The following is a 20,727-nucleotide window of genomic DNA, read 5'->3' on the forward strand; positions in this document are numbered from 1 at the left end:
GAGGGGAACTTCACGGCGAGGTACCGATTCTCCCTGATTCAGCCCTTTATTATTTCAGCTCAGAACTGATTTTAAGCTCGTTTGTGTTTTCGAAAAAAGTGTATTATTAGCATCAAAGAGATTAGATAAGTCAAATCAAGAGTCAAGTCAGTTTAAATTATCTATATTGATTATCAAATAATAATCAAAAACAAAATTGCAATACACGTTCCGTATGGCATAATTAGCGACCTATCGTTGGGAGACCATGTGGAAACAATCTGTGTGTCAAGTGAAGAAAGTACTGTTCCCACTCATGAAGGCTCACCAAATTGTCCCCTGTAAGAAGAAAAATGGATATATATTTTCAACATGTAAGATATCTAGTCCTGCTATTAGGATACTGACATCTAGGGCCATGGGGTCATTTTCTACCTTAAACAACCTGGGATGTATGTGGACCATTTATGATGTCAGAAATCGTTACTTTTACTACGCTGCCAGGAGATCGCGTAGTAATTTCAATTTAGCAGTTGAGCCTGCGGTTTTTATTCTTTGTAACCTTAATTAATTATGCAATAACTGTATTTCTTGATAATAATAAGGCAACGGTATACATCCGAGGTTATTTTCGATCGGAAATGGCCATGGTGTTCCAATTGTTTTGAGGTATGTATTGCTTGCAGTTTTAATTTGTTATTATCTATACTCTGATTCGGTAAAAAATACTATTTTTATGTAACAATTTACACCAAATAATTCATAATGCTCAACAAATTGAAATTGCATTTAAATTTCAATGGTTCCACCTTACTGTTGTACCGTATATCACTTTAAAAGCAACGTTCTGGTAGTGCGTATGTTTGGGAAGAGACAGAAAACCTGTCCTAGAAAACCGCGCATACATACTCATGGCCACTAAACGCCAGCTCCACCACTTATTGGTGGAACTAATAAAATGACCTGTCGATACTTCCGTGGTGCAGCTGTGCCTTGTGTTTTCTTCTACACAAGTGAGAAGGATTTATATTTCATTTGATAACGTTATTAAACGGACATATTTCGAAAGTCGGAGAATGTTTTACCGTGTAAAAACAATTTTACTGTAAGTGGGCTACGATTTCGTTTCAATAGTATGCTTACTGTGGTGCCAGGAGTTTTTTCTCCCGAATTGTTGCTTAATTACACCGTAAGAACAATACACTACGCGAACTACACCACCAGTTGCGGAAACAATACACTATGCGAACTACAAACAATACACTACGCGAACTACAAACTGTTCCGCAAACAGTATGCCTGCTGCAGACACTTTAAACTTAAAACTACCTTTCTCGTAACCTAAGTAATCGAAGGAAAGACTGATGTATCGGAATGTTTGGGTAGGGGCTATATAAACAGTTTAGTTTTCTTAAAACACAACCTTTATTTTCAGCCAATGAAGTAGCAGATTACACATTAAGTACTAGAGTTTCGACAGCAAATGAAAATGGTCCATTCCTATGATCCCATATATGGCGAATTCAGTAGCCATCAGTTGTTAAGTATAAGTACTACGATTGTCCTGATGTTAATTTGATTAAGGTTCGCGCATTCAGTATTTTTTTGTGACAACAACACATTTTGAAAAGTGTTATCAATTTCCTTACGATTACACGTAATCAGGAAGTAGCATAATAACTGACTATTCACGAATAAATGGGAATATGTAAACGATTACTCCTGGTTATAATTACTGCTACTATTATCCCATGTCTTAACCGTCTAACATACCACTGTGGTCAATGAGATGGAATTCTTCAGACATATCTGAGACCTCGAGACAATTGTCACCATCGTGGTTATAATGGCTGAACAAGTATGCGGCCACAGGGCAGCTGTGTACTTGCGTGTATTCTTCTAAGGTCACACATGTGTCGTCTGCAACATCAAAGGCACAAAATGTATTATCATTATATATTATAAGAAATGTTCTTGGTCTACATAAAAGCTTCACAACACACATGGACAGCCATTGAAAGTGTAACTGAAGATTATAATAATTTGCACACTGAATTATGTACATATTGTTGAGATCCGCAGCATTTCAGAGGTTTGTTCGGAAAAAAAATCTCATCTCCCTTAAAAGAGCGTTGTTGATAAAAAAAACAAAACGCTAAACTATTCATACTTTTATTGACATACTGTCTCTCCCTTTCCCGTTTAGCGATGTCGATACAACCCCTCATCTATACATACTTGTATACTTTTATTGACAAACTGTCTCCCCCTTTCCCGTTTAGTGATGTTGATACAACCCCTCAACTATTCATAATTTTATTGACATACTTTTATTGACAAACTGTCTCCCCCTTTCCCGTTTAGTGATGTTGATACAACCCCTCAACTATTCATAATTTTATTGACATACTTTATTTGACATATTGTCTCCCCCTTTCCCGTTTAGTGATGTTGATACAACCCCTCAACTATTCATAATTTTTTTGACATACTTTATTTGACATATTGTCTCCCCCTTTCCCGTTTAGTGATGTTGATACAACCCCTCAATTATTCATAATTTTATTGACAAACTTTAATTGACAAACTGTCTCCCCCTTTCCCGTTTAGTGATGTTGATACAACCCCTTAACTATTCATAATTTTATTGACAAACTTTAATTGACAAACTGTCTCCCCCTTTCCCGTTTAGTGATGTTGATACAACCCCTTATTTATTCATAATTTTATTGACAAACTTTAATTGACATACTGTCTCCTCCTTTCCCGTTTAGTGATGTTGATACAACCCCTCAACTATTCATAATTTTATTGACAAACTTTTATTGACAAACTGTCTCCCCCTTTCCCGTTTAGTGATGTTGATACAACCCCTCAACTATTCATAATTTTATTGACAAACTTTTATTGACAAACTGTCTCCCCCTTTCCCGTTAAGTGATGTTGATACAACCCCTCAACTTTTCATAATTTTATTGACAAACTTTAATTGACAAACTGTCTCCCCCTTTCCCGTTTAGTGATGTTGATACAACCCCTTAACTATTCATAATTTTATTGACAAACTTTAATTGACATACTGTCTCCTCCTTTCCCGTTTAGTGATGTTGATACAACCCCTCAACTATTCATAATTTTATTGACAAACTTTTATTGACATACTGTCTCCTCCTTTCCCGTTTAGTGATGTTGATACAACCCCTCAACTATTCATATTTTTATTGACAAACCGGCCCCCCTTCCCCGTTAAGCGATGTTGAGACATCCCCTGAACTATACAGACTTTTATTTCTTACTGTTGAGATCCTCCTTGTATACCGTGGCGTCCCATTCGTTTTCCTCCACCTCTCCGTCATGGGGCGTGTGATCGTAAATGGCAAAGCTCATGTCCAAAAAATGCCTCAAAGTATTCGTATTAACGTGTGATTGTCTGAAAAAGGAAACCAAGGTTCAATATATAAGAATTAAACTAATCAAAAGTCGAAAACATAATTGATTTTGTGGATCTAATTCTAATTAGACTTCCGAATCCATAAGAAAATAAAATCATTAAAGTATGGAATTCATTTTGGAGCTTCCTTACCTTGAAAATTATTGTTAGTTAACCCCGAAATTAACCACATTACTCCAATAAGTTTTGAAAAATAGTTTTCAAATTGTTCACTAAACAGCATCAACTTTTGAATAAGTCATGAGTCTGGTAATTGATGGTATTACACAATTACATTTTTAATCATGTAAAAACTACAATGCAAATGCGCACCAGATTCATCCTATATGGATGGCGTGGTTAATCTAACGAGCGCTGGCATCGTGCATATTACACGTAGAACGTGTAATGGAGTTATTTATCCCAATGCATTTAAATAGTGTTTCGACAACGGTCGAACCCCGTTGGCTCGAGCTCTCGAGGACCGTTGAAAATTTTTCGAATCTCGGAAAATTCGATCCGAATGCGAATAATAACATTCAGTGAAATAAAAACGTTCCTTTTAAATCCAGTTCGAGCCAACGAGGACATCGTGCCAAGAGAGTTCAAGCTAACATGGTTAGACTGTAAAAAACGAAGCTGAGGTTCATGGCAGTATTAGGAAAACAGTAGGTCGCAGTAAACCATTTCTTTTGGTGAATAAAAGTTTTAGAGACCCCTATCCGCCCAGAAATGGAGGTTTTCTGAATTCAAGGACCTGTAGGGTGGGCGAATAATTGATACGTGCATAACAGTAGTTCATAACCAATTACACTACTTACCTGTATACATTACCTAGTATGAACAGGTCTTAATGATTCTATAACCAATACAACATTGGAATACTAAGAGTAGCTTTTCATTATCATTTTATACCATATTTGTTTGACATTGATTGTGATAAGGATTATTGGTAAAGTTCATGCATTCGAAATCCGTTGGCTAGATATCCCAAGGACCGTTGAAGTCTCGCGAATATCGAACCAAGCGGGAATACTTACATGGAGTTTAAAATAAAATCGGTCCTTCACATCAAATTCGAGCCGATGAGGAAATCGATATCGAGCCAATGGGTTTCGACTGTAATGGTTGCAATCACTTTTTAGACTATCTGCTGATGCGCGCAGGTAGTCTTAAGACCGCAAACTCCAAAGAACTGCGCTCTATGTTTAGCAGAATGACGTCGAAAGCATAAAAATAGATTAGTTGTATTGCAGTCCGAGTATGAGTTGCTTGTTCGGCTATTTCCGCGCTGTATTTCTGTATCCCGGCGTTTCATTTTTAGCAGAATATAACTATTTTTAGATCGCTATATTTATCAGGTTAATATGGGTCGAAATAATGGAGGATTAGTAATTATTACCGATCGCAAGTGTCCCATCGCCTGCAGGGTTTGTTATTATAACCTGACGTGACCCTGAAGCACGCTTATTTGTAATGGTGTATTTTTTATTTTACTTTTATGAGATAAGAAACAAAAATGATTGTCTGAGTGTCAAAATAGTTGTATGCTTCAAATACTATGATTTGCCTGCTATACAATAACAATATACTATTCATTCTATGATTTTCAGGCGTGTACTTTTCTAATAAGATGTTTTCATTTTTTTGCATAAAAGCTTCGTTCCGGTGTATTCTTGGCATAGTTTTAGACATTAGGCTTTCAATTTATATTTAACAAAAGGGATGACAGTATTTCTTTACAGTATAATTTTGCAAATACTCGATGAGAATATTCAAACAACTTACGCATTTGCCAAAGCAACACAGCAGCAAAGTAGACCAAACACAAGCATGACGATTTGTCTGGAAGAAAATGATTAACATGTGTTTGCCTCCTCGGCCATTTTCCATCAAAAACAACCTCGGATGTATAACGGTACATCCGTAGAAGTAACTCGTAAATTTTTACATTAAAGAATTAATTTGTAGTAGTATTTTAACGTGTGCTTTCAATGTTTAAATTTATTGCCAGTGAAGTGTATTGTTGCATAAATAATTAAGATTCCAAACAGTAAAGTCATAAATTTTAATTGCTAAATTGAAATTACTACGCGATCTGCTTGCAGCGTAGTTAAATGAAAAGACTTCCGGCATTGTAAACCGCCCATATACATCCGAGGTCGTTTTTTATGGAAAAATGGTCGAAGAGTTTCGAATGAGATGTGTAAAGTGAAACATTTAGTGGTAAACTTATTAACTTTCTTTTGTTATTAGTAAGTCAAAACGACAATGAAACTTTCAATATTCCGTTCATAATTATTATAAGTTAAAGCTAAAGTAAACACGTTATCTTTTGTACAAAACGTCTAAATATTTTTTGATTTTTTTAAGAATTAGTTTCACTAACTGCTGGTTAAATTTCTCGTGTGGTTGTGATGCGTCCAAATGGCTTTATAACTCCAAAATGTTCGCCTTATCTTGCAGTGGACACGTGTCAGTCCAAAATAGTTCTAAATGGGGCAGGTCACGGACAAGAACATGTGCCTTTGGCTGATTTATGTAACCATCACGACCTAATTGGATTTTGGTCTCTTACAATGTACACTATGTGTCCAAGTTTGAACGCTTTATTTGTTGACTGCATATGTCTTATAAGATAGTACTTATTCAGATTCCAAAGAGTAAAGTCATTAAGATAATCTGCTAAACTCAAATTACTACGCGATTTACTTGCAGCGTTGTTAAATGTAAAGGTTTCTGACGTTTCTGGAAAATTGGGCTATCCCCGGCATGCTTAGACGATACACTGAGTGGGATTCGAGCGAGTCTATAAAGATGGTAATACTTTTATCCCAATTTCAGGGTCGATGAATTGAAACTGTTATCGCAATTATTATACGAGTTATTTGAAATTTTTAATTATGGTTTCACATTTAAAATGTTGTCCTCTGTAAGAATCATATTCTCTCGGAGGTTTTATAAATATAGCAAGTTAAAAAAAGTTTTTTTAGAGAAAAAATGTATAGATGCTATTTGATAATTTCAGTGTAAGATTATATTGTTTTCCAATGACCACTAGTGAAAACACACAATCTAACAGAGATTAACAAATGTTCAGTTTCTTTTATGCTTATTGTCGGAGATAAATTGTTATTGTTTTTCTTGTATCTAATATCCACTTTTTGGAATACCCCTTTGTTACATGCTACCCGTGGGACGCCTCTCAAGTACAGTTTTAATCGCAGATAACGTAGACAAGCTTTCGGAAAAATAGTTCTCCAATAGTTCATCTGTTATTTTCTCGTGTTTCAGTTTAAACATGTCATAAACCTTCATCAATAAAATTTTATTTAGGCATTTATGTTCATACCAATTACTGTTAATACATCAAACACGTTCATCAATACATTGACCAAATTACACTGGTCGCCATTTACTGAATGACACATTTGAAAGGTCAAAATGTGTGAATTGTCTTTGGATTAAAAACACATGTCCAAGTGTTAGAGGTTTTTTTCATGATACATTGATATTCAACCAGGCTCACTGTCAGAGATCAGTCTGATTTAGCTTGTAATATGATGAAGTATAATGGTTCCAGGCCTGTTTGTTTGGTAGAGTATTTTAGTTTATCAGTTAATTGTTATGGGGTATTTTCAGGAAGTGCTACGAAGTCGAATTGAAAGATAATTAAACAGATAATGTAACATCGAATTTATGTTGTAGAATTTGTTTTCGTTTTTTTAATGATATATTCGAAAGCAAATGAATCAAGAAAGATTTGCAAAATAGGATGATAATTATATGATCTTATTAAGGAAGTCAAGGCACACAAATTGGTTAACATACTCAGAAATACGAGCAGACTAAAGATATGAAAGAACCAGAAGTAATTTCCGTTCTATCTACCATATAATCAGGATTTAGATAGTATATTCAGCTAAGTAAGACCTCGATAATTTTCAATAACTCTACCAAAAAAACAACATCAAGCCCAGTAGCAATAGAGTTGCTGTGGTGATCTTTTAAACACATGTAGGGCCTTACCTAGGCAACTTGGCACCCCAGTATGCATGGACGAACGTTTCAAATTTGGTTGGTTTTCGAGAACATACAAGTGCTTATATCTCGAAAATCAGGTATTAAAATGGAAGGATAAGTAAGGGTGTATATGCATGGCCCATATATGCAACGTTTCCTTGGATACAGTTCATTGGAATTCAACTGGACGCTAATGGCAGCCAGAATGCTTACTGTATTCTTCAAGGTTATCCAAAGGAGGGGACGCCATTTCAGCTTTCGACATGAACCATTTTCAGACCACATCTTTGAAAGACGTTCACATTATTTCTGCGCTCATGGGTTGGCAAGTCTAATAGCCAGATCAATACATACAATCAACAAGAGACAATAACTTTCCTTCAAAAAATATTTTATTTTTAAATCTTCAACGTATAGCTAATATCAATCTTTGTACTCTTATCAATATTTTAGTTATCTTAAACGACGGAATACATTGTAGCCTTAATGTCATTACAGGTATAAAGATAATGGTCTCGTGAGGTCAATGAAGGTGCACCAACTTATCTGAATGTTTGCCGGTCAACAATATTTCATTTAATTGTCTCACCATCCTAGATTGTGTCTCACAAAGGATGATAGCAAAATCCACATACTTGTAAATGGTCATGTGACAAATGCAAATTTGTTTGAATTGACAATTTCTTTTTTCCAGTTCTCCCAATTAGGGGTTATGCGCAGTTTCAGCGTAAGAGGCATTTTCACTTGGACGCGACGAGGTAGGATGGATTTAAGGGCAAAGTACACCAAGTTGGATGCTATTACTCAAAGTTACTTGCTGTTATCTTAATAAAAATGTCTGGAGGCAAAATAGTTAAAAATAGTAACGAGATATTTCATATTAATGTCATTCGGCTTATAAATCATTGATATATTGACGAAATTGTGGAAAAATATATTTGGTCTGTTTTACAAATCAATGTCTATATTTAGACCGAGGGACACCAGCTCTTTTGCATGCCCATTTAAACAAGAACTTTGTTTTGGTATTCTAGGAAGTAGGTTTTCAGTTCATTTTAATCCACATGACAAATCTTTTATCTAGATTAATTTTTTGAATGAGTCAACGGCTAAACTTAAAAGCTGCATGGGTTTGATGGTCAATCATCGCTTTGTCAAGCTCGAAAAGCAGGTAAACATTTTTATTTTTAACATTGTAGGCTATGGAAACGTGAATAAGTGGTCTTAAATCTTTGCCGACAAAAGAAGAGACAAGTTGTATTTAGTGTTCTGTCTGCCACACCTACAAAATTGTGAGGTGTAAAATTTAAAAACAAAGATGATAATTCAGGGAACAAAAACGTTGCGGAGGACATATACATCTAGGATGAAATGGCCGTAAGTCACAAAAGTATACCAGCAACTACTGACCGTTAATTGGTAATGTGTACCAAAGATCTGAGAGATACCTTTAGTGCTATTGGAGAAATACGTCCAAACGATCTCGAATCATAGCCAAAGTGTGAACATCATATTAAAAGGCGCATCCCTCTATGACAAAAAGGCTGAATGCCATGAAAAGTACGTAAAAACGCAGAAAATACTATTCAATTTTCAATTAATTTTGATTATACATCTGGGCCATGATACTTGTAAGCCAAACGTCCTTATCTTATCTTACTTGTGGTTAAAGGGATGTATCTGCATAAGAATTTTATATAAAAGCTTTCGCATTATATTCAATTACTAAAAGTTTATTACAAATTCTTAAACGACACGATTATCGAAATATTGGGATATACATGAACACTAAATACACCAAAACCAATAGATTCCTTGTGTTTTTCACACACGCACTTTTTTCAGTCCTGATGTACTGTATCCAGCGCTCATAAAGAGCTTCCAACACATTCATTGGCATGGCGCCGTTCTCCAGTACTTGAAGATAAAAGTCTTGAATGTTACATATTGAACCTGCCTGTGAGCAAAACATTATATATTAAAACTAAAACGTACAATTTTCTTTTTATTTTATATTTTTTTCTCAAAAGTCGTCCAATTCATTTGATTTGCCGACGTTGCACGTTTCTACGCACACTTCGAATGCATTTATGATGCGAATATTTCAATATGCATCATAAATTGTGTTTACACAATCAATTCTACAAATGATCAAAGACAAAGTTAATTTCATAATGCGTTTTCCGTTTTAATAATTATATTTAATTATTCCTATGTGATTTTGTTTTATATTAGCAAGAATAAAAGTGAGGTTGATATTTATATTTAGAATAATGCATACCTAATGCATCTTCTGCAAGCTTCTTTAATTTTCTAATCTTTATTTCTCCAATTCGTACTCGCATGCTTGACCAGGCCACGTTATGTAACGATATCATTAGCTGCGCTATTATAAGTCATCGCCGTATTATTTTGTAGGTACTCGATTGATTTTTCAAGTGACCAGCTGTTGAAGAAATGAAATTTGACCGTAACAGTTGTAGTACAAAATATAGAATGCAATAAATGTATTATTATACCTCATGTGACCTGCCCATGTTAATTTCTCATATACGCTCTCAATAATCATCTACGGATGTTCTTTGCATATATTCGTACAGTAAAAGGCGAAGAGTTGAAGAAATCAAATATGTACTCTGTGAAGTATGGCCTATCAAAGTACTTGAAAGAGAAATGTCGTATCGATATTTCGACAGACAACGACTTTGTGACAGCAATTAAAACCTTCAAGGCGAAATTAACAGATCTTCAGAAGAAGGGAAAAGGGTCGGTATTTTACAAACCCAAGATTGCAGATTATGATATGAAGAAGCTGATGGACCCTGCCAATGAGCAACAGCAATGTTCATTTTCATTTCCATGGAAGATAAGCCTGTCAGTGTTGACCTAATTATTACAATGGGAACTTGAAACAGTTTAAACTAGTTTCCAGTTAAAACGGACAAATTATTGATATTTGGTGTTTCCACTGTTGACTGTTGTGTATTATTAAATCGCTAATTTCACATAAATACCATATACTCTGTGAAAACAGGAATTAAAACTGCACTCTCACAAAGTGACAGTTTTTACCTTTTTTTATAATCAGCTGTTTTTGGTACATGTAGCAATGCCTTCAATGCAGTGATATAAGATAAATAACTATAGAACAGATCTCAGTTGTTTGGAAAACCGCCTAAAATTACATTTTTCTTAAAGCTTCAGTAGAAAATTTAGCCATAAAACATCAATTTTTGAACGCTTATATGAAAAACTGCAATCTGTGCTTTCATCAGCAATCTTAATCATTGGTTTCAATTCATTTTAGCATAAATTGGCTCATTCAAAGACAAAAGAATTGTCAAAACAGTCAATCTGTGAGAGTGCAGCTTTAACTATTCACATTAAATTTGGTTATTGTTTAAATGATATTTTGTTTTAAAAATGATGTCAGTGAATATGCTGATTTGTTGTACATTCTGTTATTATCAATACATGTTGTGTATTTTGTTACATTTTCAGATTAATTGTTACAGAAACAATTACAGAATAAAAATGATTAAACTTGAAAGTTACGTTATGATGATTTTTTTATAAATATATATATAAATATTACTGTGTTCGGTATAATAAAATAAATATTGCATGGCTTCCAGTGTGACAGTACATATTGTCAACATTCGGGTAAACAGTATTTCCCTTATGTTGACAATATGTACTGTCACACTGGAAGCCATGCAATATTAATATAATATTATACAATATATATGGTAATTAAGTTTGGCATCGTATAGGGAATTTTACTGCATACGTAACCTCGTAAATATATGTGTGTGTGTGTGTGTGTGTGTGTGCGTGTGTGTGTGTGTGTGTGTGTGTGTGTGTGAGTGTGCACACGCGCTGGTGGGTTGTCCGGGAAAGAGCTTGTACTGCACTATAACATTTCTTAAGAAAGAATCGTTGTCCCATTTGGAGATGAGGCATCAGTGATTCGTTAAAACCGTTGAGGCTCGTACTGCTTAATTTGTACGCTTACAGTACGATTATATTACAATTGATTTTGTGTTAAACATGTATGAATTATTTAACTGTTACGCGTAATAATGTAGGCCAGTGTCGACAACAAGTCGACATGCTCTTAAAAAGTCGCAATTGTACCTACCCATCCTGAATTGAAGAGAAAACAAAATTAGATATGTTCGTCCAAATTTACGGGCAATTTAACACCATTATTAACGACATTGTTACGGGGAGCTATTTTATGCTGTGGTCATATGTTCAAATATAAAAGTACAGCTAGCACATTTGTATGAAATCTTGTTTGGAATACTGCAGTTCACAAGTATATCCGTACAGCATTATAAGCAATACAGATTTGAAAGTTAACGTTGTTAACTTAAACAAATGTCTGATAATTCGGTCCTTGATATTTGTTCACAGATACAGTGTAAATTAGGTAAATAGTTATTACTGTAATTAAACAGTTTGGAGTTTTAAATGTCTACCCTAGTCGGTTTACTCTTACATCTCGTCGTCATCCTTATACAGTACCATTTCATTTCCAAGTGATGAGTATAAGCCCCAACCCTGAAACACAAGAAAATATGTAACTTTCTTATTATTGGACTATAATAATTATTTTGACCTTGTAATAATTTTAGATTCCCCATTGTCCTTCAGTTGTCATTTTTTTTTAATTTCTATCATAAACACATTTTAATATGTAGTAATTAAAATAACTGGATTAGATAAGTGGTCAAGTAGAGTAAAAACGTTTTAACAGAACAGATCAGGACAGAAGTCTTTTTCGACTACTATGGACGACATAGCCTTTCTTCACACAAACATTTACATAAGTGTTCATACACACAAACATACTCATATAATACATTCATTAATATAAAACAAACATTCAATAATACTAAACCAGTTTAAAGAAAACCGTTTCAAGCTGATGAAGCCTTTTGGTTCATAGTTGATGAAACGGTAAATGTGTTTGCTCTGGACATAGCTTTGATCTTAAGAAGACTCACTTTTTGAACATTGAACGCGTATATGAATTTTAAATAACATTCTAACATAAATACAAGCTATTGTACTCAAATAAACTACGACAATTTAGATAACATTGCTCTGATTTAGTTGTTATTATCATCATTTTTAAAAAAGACAAAGTTATGACAAAAAGATGATATTTAAATCATACATCATGGATATTCTTTCAGTTTTCTAACTGTACCTCTTGGTATGCGGCATAAATTGGAAACTAGTTTGGAATGTTGTAGAAAGACACCATCTGGTATCGTCTGAAATTTGGTAAATTCGCTTTCATTGAATAACTTAACTGAAATGATAAAAACTATCATTCAATTAAAATATACAAGCGTTAGAATTAGGATTTCATTATATCATAACATAGCATAATTGTATTTATTTCCAGTATTTGATAAATTTAATTTAGACTGACCTGCAGATGGTGTCCTTGGTTAGCTACATGTAGCGATAAAACCATCGAGTCGTACCAATTCCTAGAAATGTAGATAGTAATTACAGTGCTCAATATCACATGACCTTATGTAGCGGTAACAGACGGTATTTCATAATATGGTACTCGGATTACACGATTAATTCTAAGTCAGTTTTCGAAGTTCGATCGCTACGCCCTTCTGAATTATTAAGATGTTACACAATAATTTACAATACTTATCTAAATATTGACGGACACACACTCTGTATTTAATACACTTACCATCTGCATAGAAGATGTGATTATTTCCACTTCTTGAATACCACGATTATTAACATCTGCAGGAGTCATTTCAAACGAGAGATGCCATTTGAGGCACGCCTTGTAGTAAACATTCGTGTGACCACAGGCGTAAACACCATATTGTGTGCGCGTGGCAGGCATATACTTCTATTCGAAAAACGGCAACAGGTTAAATAGCTTAAGGGTATCGAAAATGGAAAAAAGTTATATATTTATTATATTTGGATGAAGGTACTACTTTTTCCTGATTTGTATTACGTGTTGCATTGAGGTGTATAGTTTTCTATTAGTTTTTCGTTTTGTTTAACTTGATTGTGACTGACATCAACTTAAGTTGAGATGATAGGCAAGATAACATAACAGTCTTGAGGATCGAACCAAATACCGCTTATGCGAGCGACGGACACCTCTTCTACTGGACCGCACTCAATCTAATTTTATTCAGTTACTAAATTTATTCTACCAAGCATAGCAACAATTAAAAAAATAATGTATTATAACATCTGTTTTGAATGATTTTTGGCCCCTCATTGCATCCATGTAAGCTACAACTGCTTCTCTGCCTTGACCTCGTATTTCATCTCTGAAACAAAAATATATTATTAAGGTAATTCCTCTGTAGCTTACACTATTCTCTCAATACATCCTGAAATATGAGCACCGCGGAAGCCGTTGCTTATCCAGCGTTGACAAAATTGCACTTATCATTTATGAATAGTTAAAATGGAATCTGGACTGTTGCTTTAAAGGTTTTGCGTCTAAACGATCATTCGTCAAAAATGAATTGCACAAATGTAACCTGCGTATATTTCTAGTAAGTAGAACAGCGTTTATGAGTTTTAGATAACCGATGTTTATACCCTGTATTTATTGAATTTACTTATTTATTATGTAAATTGTGAGTAAAGACGTTAACTAATCAAGAAATCTAACAAGTGCAGCAGACATAAGAGATCTGCGATTTCCGAATTAAGCACCTAAGACAATTGGCAATAAGAAATTGATGTAGATCACTAATTTAAAACACTACGAGTGTAATTCTTATTTTTTATGCTTTTTAGTTTACTAAGGTAAACACATTAATGATTGACACGAAATATTTGGGCTAATTTTGTTGTTTTTCTTTCACCGGAAAACGTGCTTTACAAAACGGCGGACGCGAATTCAATCGTTCTTTTGAGGAAACGCAGTTCGTCGGAATGTTAATAGAAATGTAAAGCTCCTACAAAAAGAACAAATCATGACGACGGTCAGTCAAAGAAATCGACGCAGTCGATCCCAGAAAATATGCTGTCGAAACTCTAATCATATGAAGATAAAATGTTTCCAGTATTGAACAACGTTCAGAATAAGATGAAAGAATACTCGAGAGTACTAAATTCGTTTAAGAAACAATTGGACGTGAGTAGAACTAACAAAGATGAGTAATAGCATGTGGTATATGCTTATAAGGTTGCTTTGACAGTAATTCTCATGAGCAAAACCATGGATGTGATTGGAGAAAAACGATTTTCAAACCTCGTGAAAGACCCTCTTATTGTGAGGGGCTAAGAATTGTAAGAATGAACCAGTTGATCTGGGATACAGTTTCACCCGTGTAACGTTAACCGATAAGAAGTTATAAAATATCGAATCGTCGACTGTAAAAAGAGCAACATTGTCGATGTACAGGGGGCATTCGTTGTGGGGTTACAACAAAGCGATTTCGTGAATCATTTGTGGTTTGAACAATATTTACCACATAACATAACCGTTTGAAAAATCTTCGTAACTGTCAATCATTGCCTTTTCAATATTGATATGAAAAACATACGATAGACTTTAAATGTGTTTACCGCGATCGAATATGTTTTAACCATGTATCTTGTTTTTAGCAGATGGCAACGGTTATAGTACTTACAAGTAAAACATTGTGTAATGTCCTTTTCAACTCAATAGCTCTTCGTCAAAGTTCTTTGATTTCGTCCACCTTAAGATAACAAAAGTAATTGACATCTATACTGTCAGACTGTTCTTTATGGCTAATGTAATGGAGTCTATATTGGCAGGATATACTTCAAGGCTAATGTAATGGAGTCCATACTGTCGGCTACACTTTAAGGCTAATGTAATGGGGTCCATACTGTCAAGCTATACTTTATGGCTAATGCAATGGAGTCTATACTGTCAAGCTATACTTTATGGCTAATGCAATGGAGTCTATACTGTCAGGCTATACTTTATGGCTAATGCAATGGAGTCTATACTGTTAGGCTATACTTTATGGCTAATGCAATGGAGTCTATACTGTCAGGCTATACTTTATGGCTTATGTAATGGAGTTTATACTGTCAGACTATACCTTATGGCTAATGTAATGGAGTATTTACTGTCAGGATATACTTCATGGTTAATGAGCTGATAAAATGACCTGTGAATATTTAGATTATAAGCGTGAACGCTGACTAATAAAGCACCTAAAAAGCCGTAAAAAGCTACATTGTCTCGGCGAATAACGCCAACATTTGTTGTTGTTTTTTTCTTCAGAGGAAAAATTTCATAATCCAGCCATTTTAAAAGCCTCATTATGACCCTTGGTCTACATTTACGTATCGCCTCTTGAATCGTGTGTGCCAAGTTCATATGGATGTATTGAACTGTTTTTGGTTATTGTCAAGGTTAATGTGTTTTGCACTACGACGCCGACGACATTGAATCTGACAAAAAATCAAAGGACATACCAATGACTTTCGCGAAAAAACATGTATTGGAATCGAAGTCTTTTATTGTAAACATTTGGACTAAAGTGGGCTTTCTCAAAACCGTTTCCGCGGAAGTATTTGAAGATCCAATCCCTTCAATGCAATTGTAGACTTGTTCTTAAAAACTCTGTTTTATTATCTGAAAGGTTCATGCCTAATAGGCAATGGGTCTTGGCGAACTTCCTTATTATGTATTTGACAACATCATGTTTCATGATCTTAGATATATACCACTATCTATGCGTCGTAATGCTACTGAAATTTGTGCAACCAACTTAATCAAAGTCGTACTACAATACATTCACCTTTCAACCTTGCAATGTAATTCTCGAAATCTTCTCGGGAACCTCCTTGTGAACAGTTAGGTCCATTGAAGAGTTGAATCCCACCGATAAAGCTGATTGGGCTTAACGATCCATACCTGTTAGAAATGAATATGACCTGAACGTTGAAAGGGACATATATTTCCTGCATCATTTTCATTAATAACCATCATGGAACCACTTTATTACTTTATTCAAAGATAAAAAAATCACAACTCACTCCGCCCACTTGTTGCCCTCAAGGAAAGTTTCAAGAGTGTCGTTTAAGATTTCATAGTTGACCTTGGCACCAAAATCAAGCTCGTCTCGTGAAATAACCAAAAGACGAAAAAGCTTCTTGAAAAGCTTCAGTTTCATCCTGAAAGTATTGTATATGCTCCAAGACATTAAAAAAAATATTTTCTGTCAACAATCTGTGGTTTTCATCGATTTGTGTTATTATTGATAAATGTTGAGTGCGAATTGAAACGAGTGCGAGGTTGCGTACAAATAAACTGGTTTAAATCACGTGAACATTTGTTCAATTAAACTCTTCTCTTGTTTAAATGACGCTCGAAGGCGGTATTCATTTTCTGATAAGGTCATTATGAAGTATGTATGGTCTGTTTGTGGTGTTTGTAAGTTTTGTGCTTCTCGTTCAGTCTGTTTTGGGTCGTAGCCTTGTGCTCCTTAACCGGGCTTATACCCTAATATTTGACTACTATTTCTTCACGATACCTTAACATTTAACCAATCGTGAAGTTTTATCTTATTCGGTAAAGTATCTAAAACTACGCGATTGTAAGATACTTAATGTGAATATCTACTATATACAATCAATAACAGTCTTAGTGTGATAACAGGTAGCGTGGCCGAGCGGTCTAAGGCGCTGGTTTAAGGCACCAGTCTCTTCGGAGGCGTGGGTTCGAATCCCACCGCTGCCACTAGATGTTTTGCCCGCGAAAAAAAGCTTCGTTACGTTATTTATACGTACTTTTTCATGAAAATCACCAGCCGCGTAAGTAAAATTCAAATCACAGGGCACAAAGAATGCTTTAAATAGGAATAACTAGAAAATTAATGAAAAATGATTTTTAAAGACCTTTCACAGTGTTAATGTGGGTGGGCCAAAATTTAAAGTGATAAATTTTGGTAACAATTCTTGCACGCATTGAAATGTTTGTAAAGTTTGGTTTCCCTTTATAAAGTCGATGATTCATATTTGTTTGTTTGTTGATGCCCCTGTAGTTTAAATCGTACAATTGATTCACAATATTGATAACTTTTTCGAGAAGTGTCCTTACAAGTACCATGTTGTTTTGTTTTGGAAATATTTGAAACGAGTTACAATATAACACAAAGGTGTACATTTATATATATTTGTGTGTTCGTCCTCCATTGACGTGTGTATGTATACTGAACACCTTCACTATTAATGCGTTCTGAATAACAACTATTGAGCGGACAATACTCTTAAAGGATTTCTGCTGCCCAAAAACAGCCATTGGAGAAAAATAATGTAAAAGTAAAAATAACCTTTGCCTAAAGTTACTAATTTCAAACATGGTTTCTCGCCTATAAATTATTTAACACACTCATGTTTATATTTAACTAAAGAGAAAGTTGAAACATTAACAACCCTGTTTTATATCGCTAACAACTTAAAATAAAATCCGTAATAATTAACTTCTTCAAATATGAACTCGTGCTTTTGCTATTGCCTGTAAACCATAGCACATACTTGAGCCGTTAACACTTGTTATCTTTTTGTAACGTCAGCATAGGTAGGAACAAATTAAACATAGTGTTAATACTTTAGGCGTAGCAAATAATGTATGTTTCTGAATTCCCGTCCTACCCTAGTTTTATTTTCGATCCTTTTTATTTTTTCGCTTTTTCAGCTTACCTACCTTGTAGATTGGGGCATTGTAATCAGAAATGACCACTGGTTTGTGGTCACCAAGACGGACACGTGGGTTTCCTCCGTGAACTCCGGTTTCCCCAACAACACAAGACAACACTCTCGCGTAAGATCGTGCCAACGAGAGTGATTAATATACTGTTGTAATAACATGTTTCACAAAAGTGTAAACTAAATTAACAATTATATTTACGTCTTATCATTTTGATTTAATATCTTGAACGCCTCTAACATGACAACCTACACACACAAATCTTCCAATACAATGGTTTTCTTTTTGTGATACTTATTTTTCTGTTTAATAGCTATAGCTCACGAAATGGGTTTTAATATGGAATTATTGTGGCGATCAGTGTGTCCACCCCTTTGTCAGTCTAAACGTCTGTTTGTACAGAAGAATGTTCCGAATGTTTACGAGCCCGTGTTCAGTGTGTGTTTATAAATGAATTAAAGAAACACCAACACATTCAATTTTAAATCACATTTTACGAACGTTTGTATAGTTGATCACGCATCTTAATGAAAAAGTATTGCAAAATGTTCACTGTTTGCGTTCAATCGGGAATTTGAAGAAGACTTTGATTAATTTTATGTCATCACCCTGTTTGAATTGATAACGTCACTCAAAATCGTGATCATAGTAAACAGGACAAGAAGATGTGACGAGCACAAAACGCAACAGAGTTAAAACAAAAAAAGCATTTATTTACTAAGACGTTTACAAAAGTAATATCAAAGATGTAACGTTAAAGGTGAAATACATAAAAAATGTCTAACAATTCACAAAATATCTTCTTGTATGTTTTAATGTTCACATAATTTAACCGACATGAACTATTACACACAATATTTAAATCCACAAACAAGTTCAGGTTAAGACCAACAAAAGGATAAAATGTATCCCTCACATAATAATTTAACCAATTCAAAGATTTTATAAATGCTCTAGCACTGGTGGAATTTTAAGACTTGTATACTATTTGATGCAACTTAATTTTTATCTAAAGACCAATGATCAGAAAAGTTTACCCCTGCATATCCAATATGAATGTTCCAGAACATACTACAACAATTCTCAAGAACTATCTCTAAAATTATGTAAACATATTGTTTATGTTAAAACATTTATTAATAGATAAACTAGAAAATAGGACACGGGGTGTTTCAGGCGCTAAATAGTCATTCAGTGTCAGAATATTTGACTGAGTAGGGTCGAAATTTGTAATATAATTTTATAAGTTATACTGTCGTAGTAATTTGGATATTATATGTTTTTATATAAAATTTATAATTATAATTTAAATTATATAAGCAAATAGTATTATTTAAGACTATCGTTTTTGTGAAGGTGTGTGTCAATTAGTGTAAGCAAATATTAACTGCTTCTTGAATTGATTATATCACAAAATAATATTCATGAAAGAACATGTTGACGTTTATTAATCAATATATTTATTTGATATGATTTTTGAATAGTATTAATACTAAACAGTATTGTATATCGACATATATGTATAAGTCAACGTCCGAGTGCTACAATGTACTCAATTCATTAAATTAATTTTTAAATTGTAAGTGTCTTTATTTATTAAGAGAGCCTTTAAAGGAATTCGTCACGAAACTTTTAACTTGGGAAACAATGGCATCGCGTGAAGAAGCAATATCAAATTGTCATATAAGGAAGTCTGAACGCTTGTCTGAACACACAAAACGGCTCCTTTCCTGGGTGTGCGAGATCATTTTCGTATCTAGAGGCAGGTTGTCCCTCACCCACGTAACAAGGACAAGGCATATTATTATCATCACAGCGTATCGTCAGTCTGGTGACTTTGTAGCCCGGGCTGATGGGTTTGGTTGCGTTAATCTACTTAACAGAAGAAAATCTTTGAAAAATAATAAATACGTCACTGTTCACAAATCACAACCGCGTTTCACGATTGAGAATGACAGTGCAATTTGGACACATAACTTTATCTCATAGTAATATGCCAACTTCCAACATCAAAATACGTCGCTTTCAAAATGTTGCTCAGAGCTCATCATCATCACCAGCCACCAATGCAAAGGTACCGACTCCTGCTCGTACACCCCGAGTTGTTTTGTCTGCATCGTCACGAATACATAGATACATTCTGGTCGCCGCAATATAGCCTTGGTTTTTTCTCCTAGCCCCAAATGCAAAACAACGCAGATGTCAACTTCACTGCCCACCAAACCCTCACCGTCACCACAACAAAGGATTGTCACGTCTCTTAGACAAATTTACAACGCCATTCGATTTGTTTATACAGGCATACACAGATGCAATGAAAGAAAGCAATTCCGAAGTAGCGCCGGTTCATAAGGATAAACATCATTTTTTCTATATAATACGATATAGCAATGTAAACAAAAAAAATAAAGAAACTTTTCCGACAATTAAATTTGTTTATCCTTTCAAATTCTGACACGATGTATGTTGTATTAACTGTATTTCTGTTATTATTGAGGTAAAGGTTCATTGTGTTTTTAAAGATTCTTATTAAGAAAATATTTTCAGACGATCTAAGACTTATCCTAACATTACTGGTAAGCTGAGCTTT

The 20,727-nt window shown here is 34.4% G+C and overlaps 1 protein-coding gene and 1 non-coding gene across 2 annotated transcripts; one reads left to right on the forward strand and one right to left on the reverse strand.

Annotated features, from left to right (window-relative positions):
• Window positions 1–223: 223 nt before the first annotated feature.
• Window positions 224–13,229, reverse strand: LOC128219477 (uncharacterized). The gene is made up of 5 exons (XM_052927288.1): window positions 13,161–13,229; window positions 11,937–11,998; window positions 3,276–3,409; window positions 1,753–1,899; window positions 224–318 (listed from the first exon to the last, which is right to left on the reverse strand). The coding sequence occupies exons 1-5, from the start codon at window positions 13,227–13,229 to the stop codon at window positions 224–226; spliced, it is 507 nt and encodes a 168-aa protein (XP_052783248.1).
• Window positions 13,230–17,086: 3,857 nt separating this feature from the next.
• Window positions 17,087–17,168, forward strand: Trnal-aag (transfer RNA leucine (anticodon AAG)). Its single transcript has one exon. It is a non-coding gene; the product is annotated as a tRNA-Leu (tRNA).
• The last annotated feature ends 3,559 nt before the right edge of the window (window positions 17,169–20,727 follow it).

Source organism: Mya arenaria, chromosome 15 (genome assembly GCF_026914265.1).
Source record: "Mya arenaria isolate MELC-2E11 chromosome 15, ASM2691426v1".
Taxonomy (NCBI): Eukaryota; Metazoa; Mollusca; class Bivalvia; order Myida; family Myidae; genus Mya; species Mya arenaria.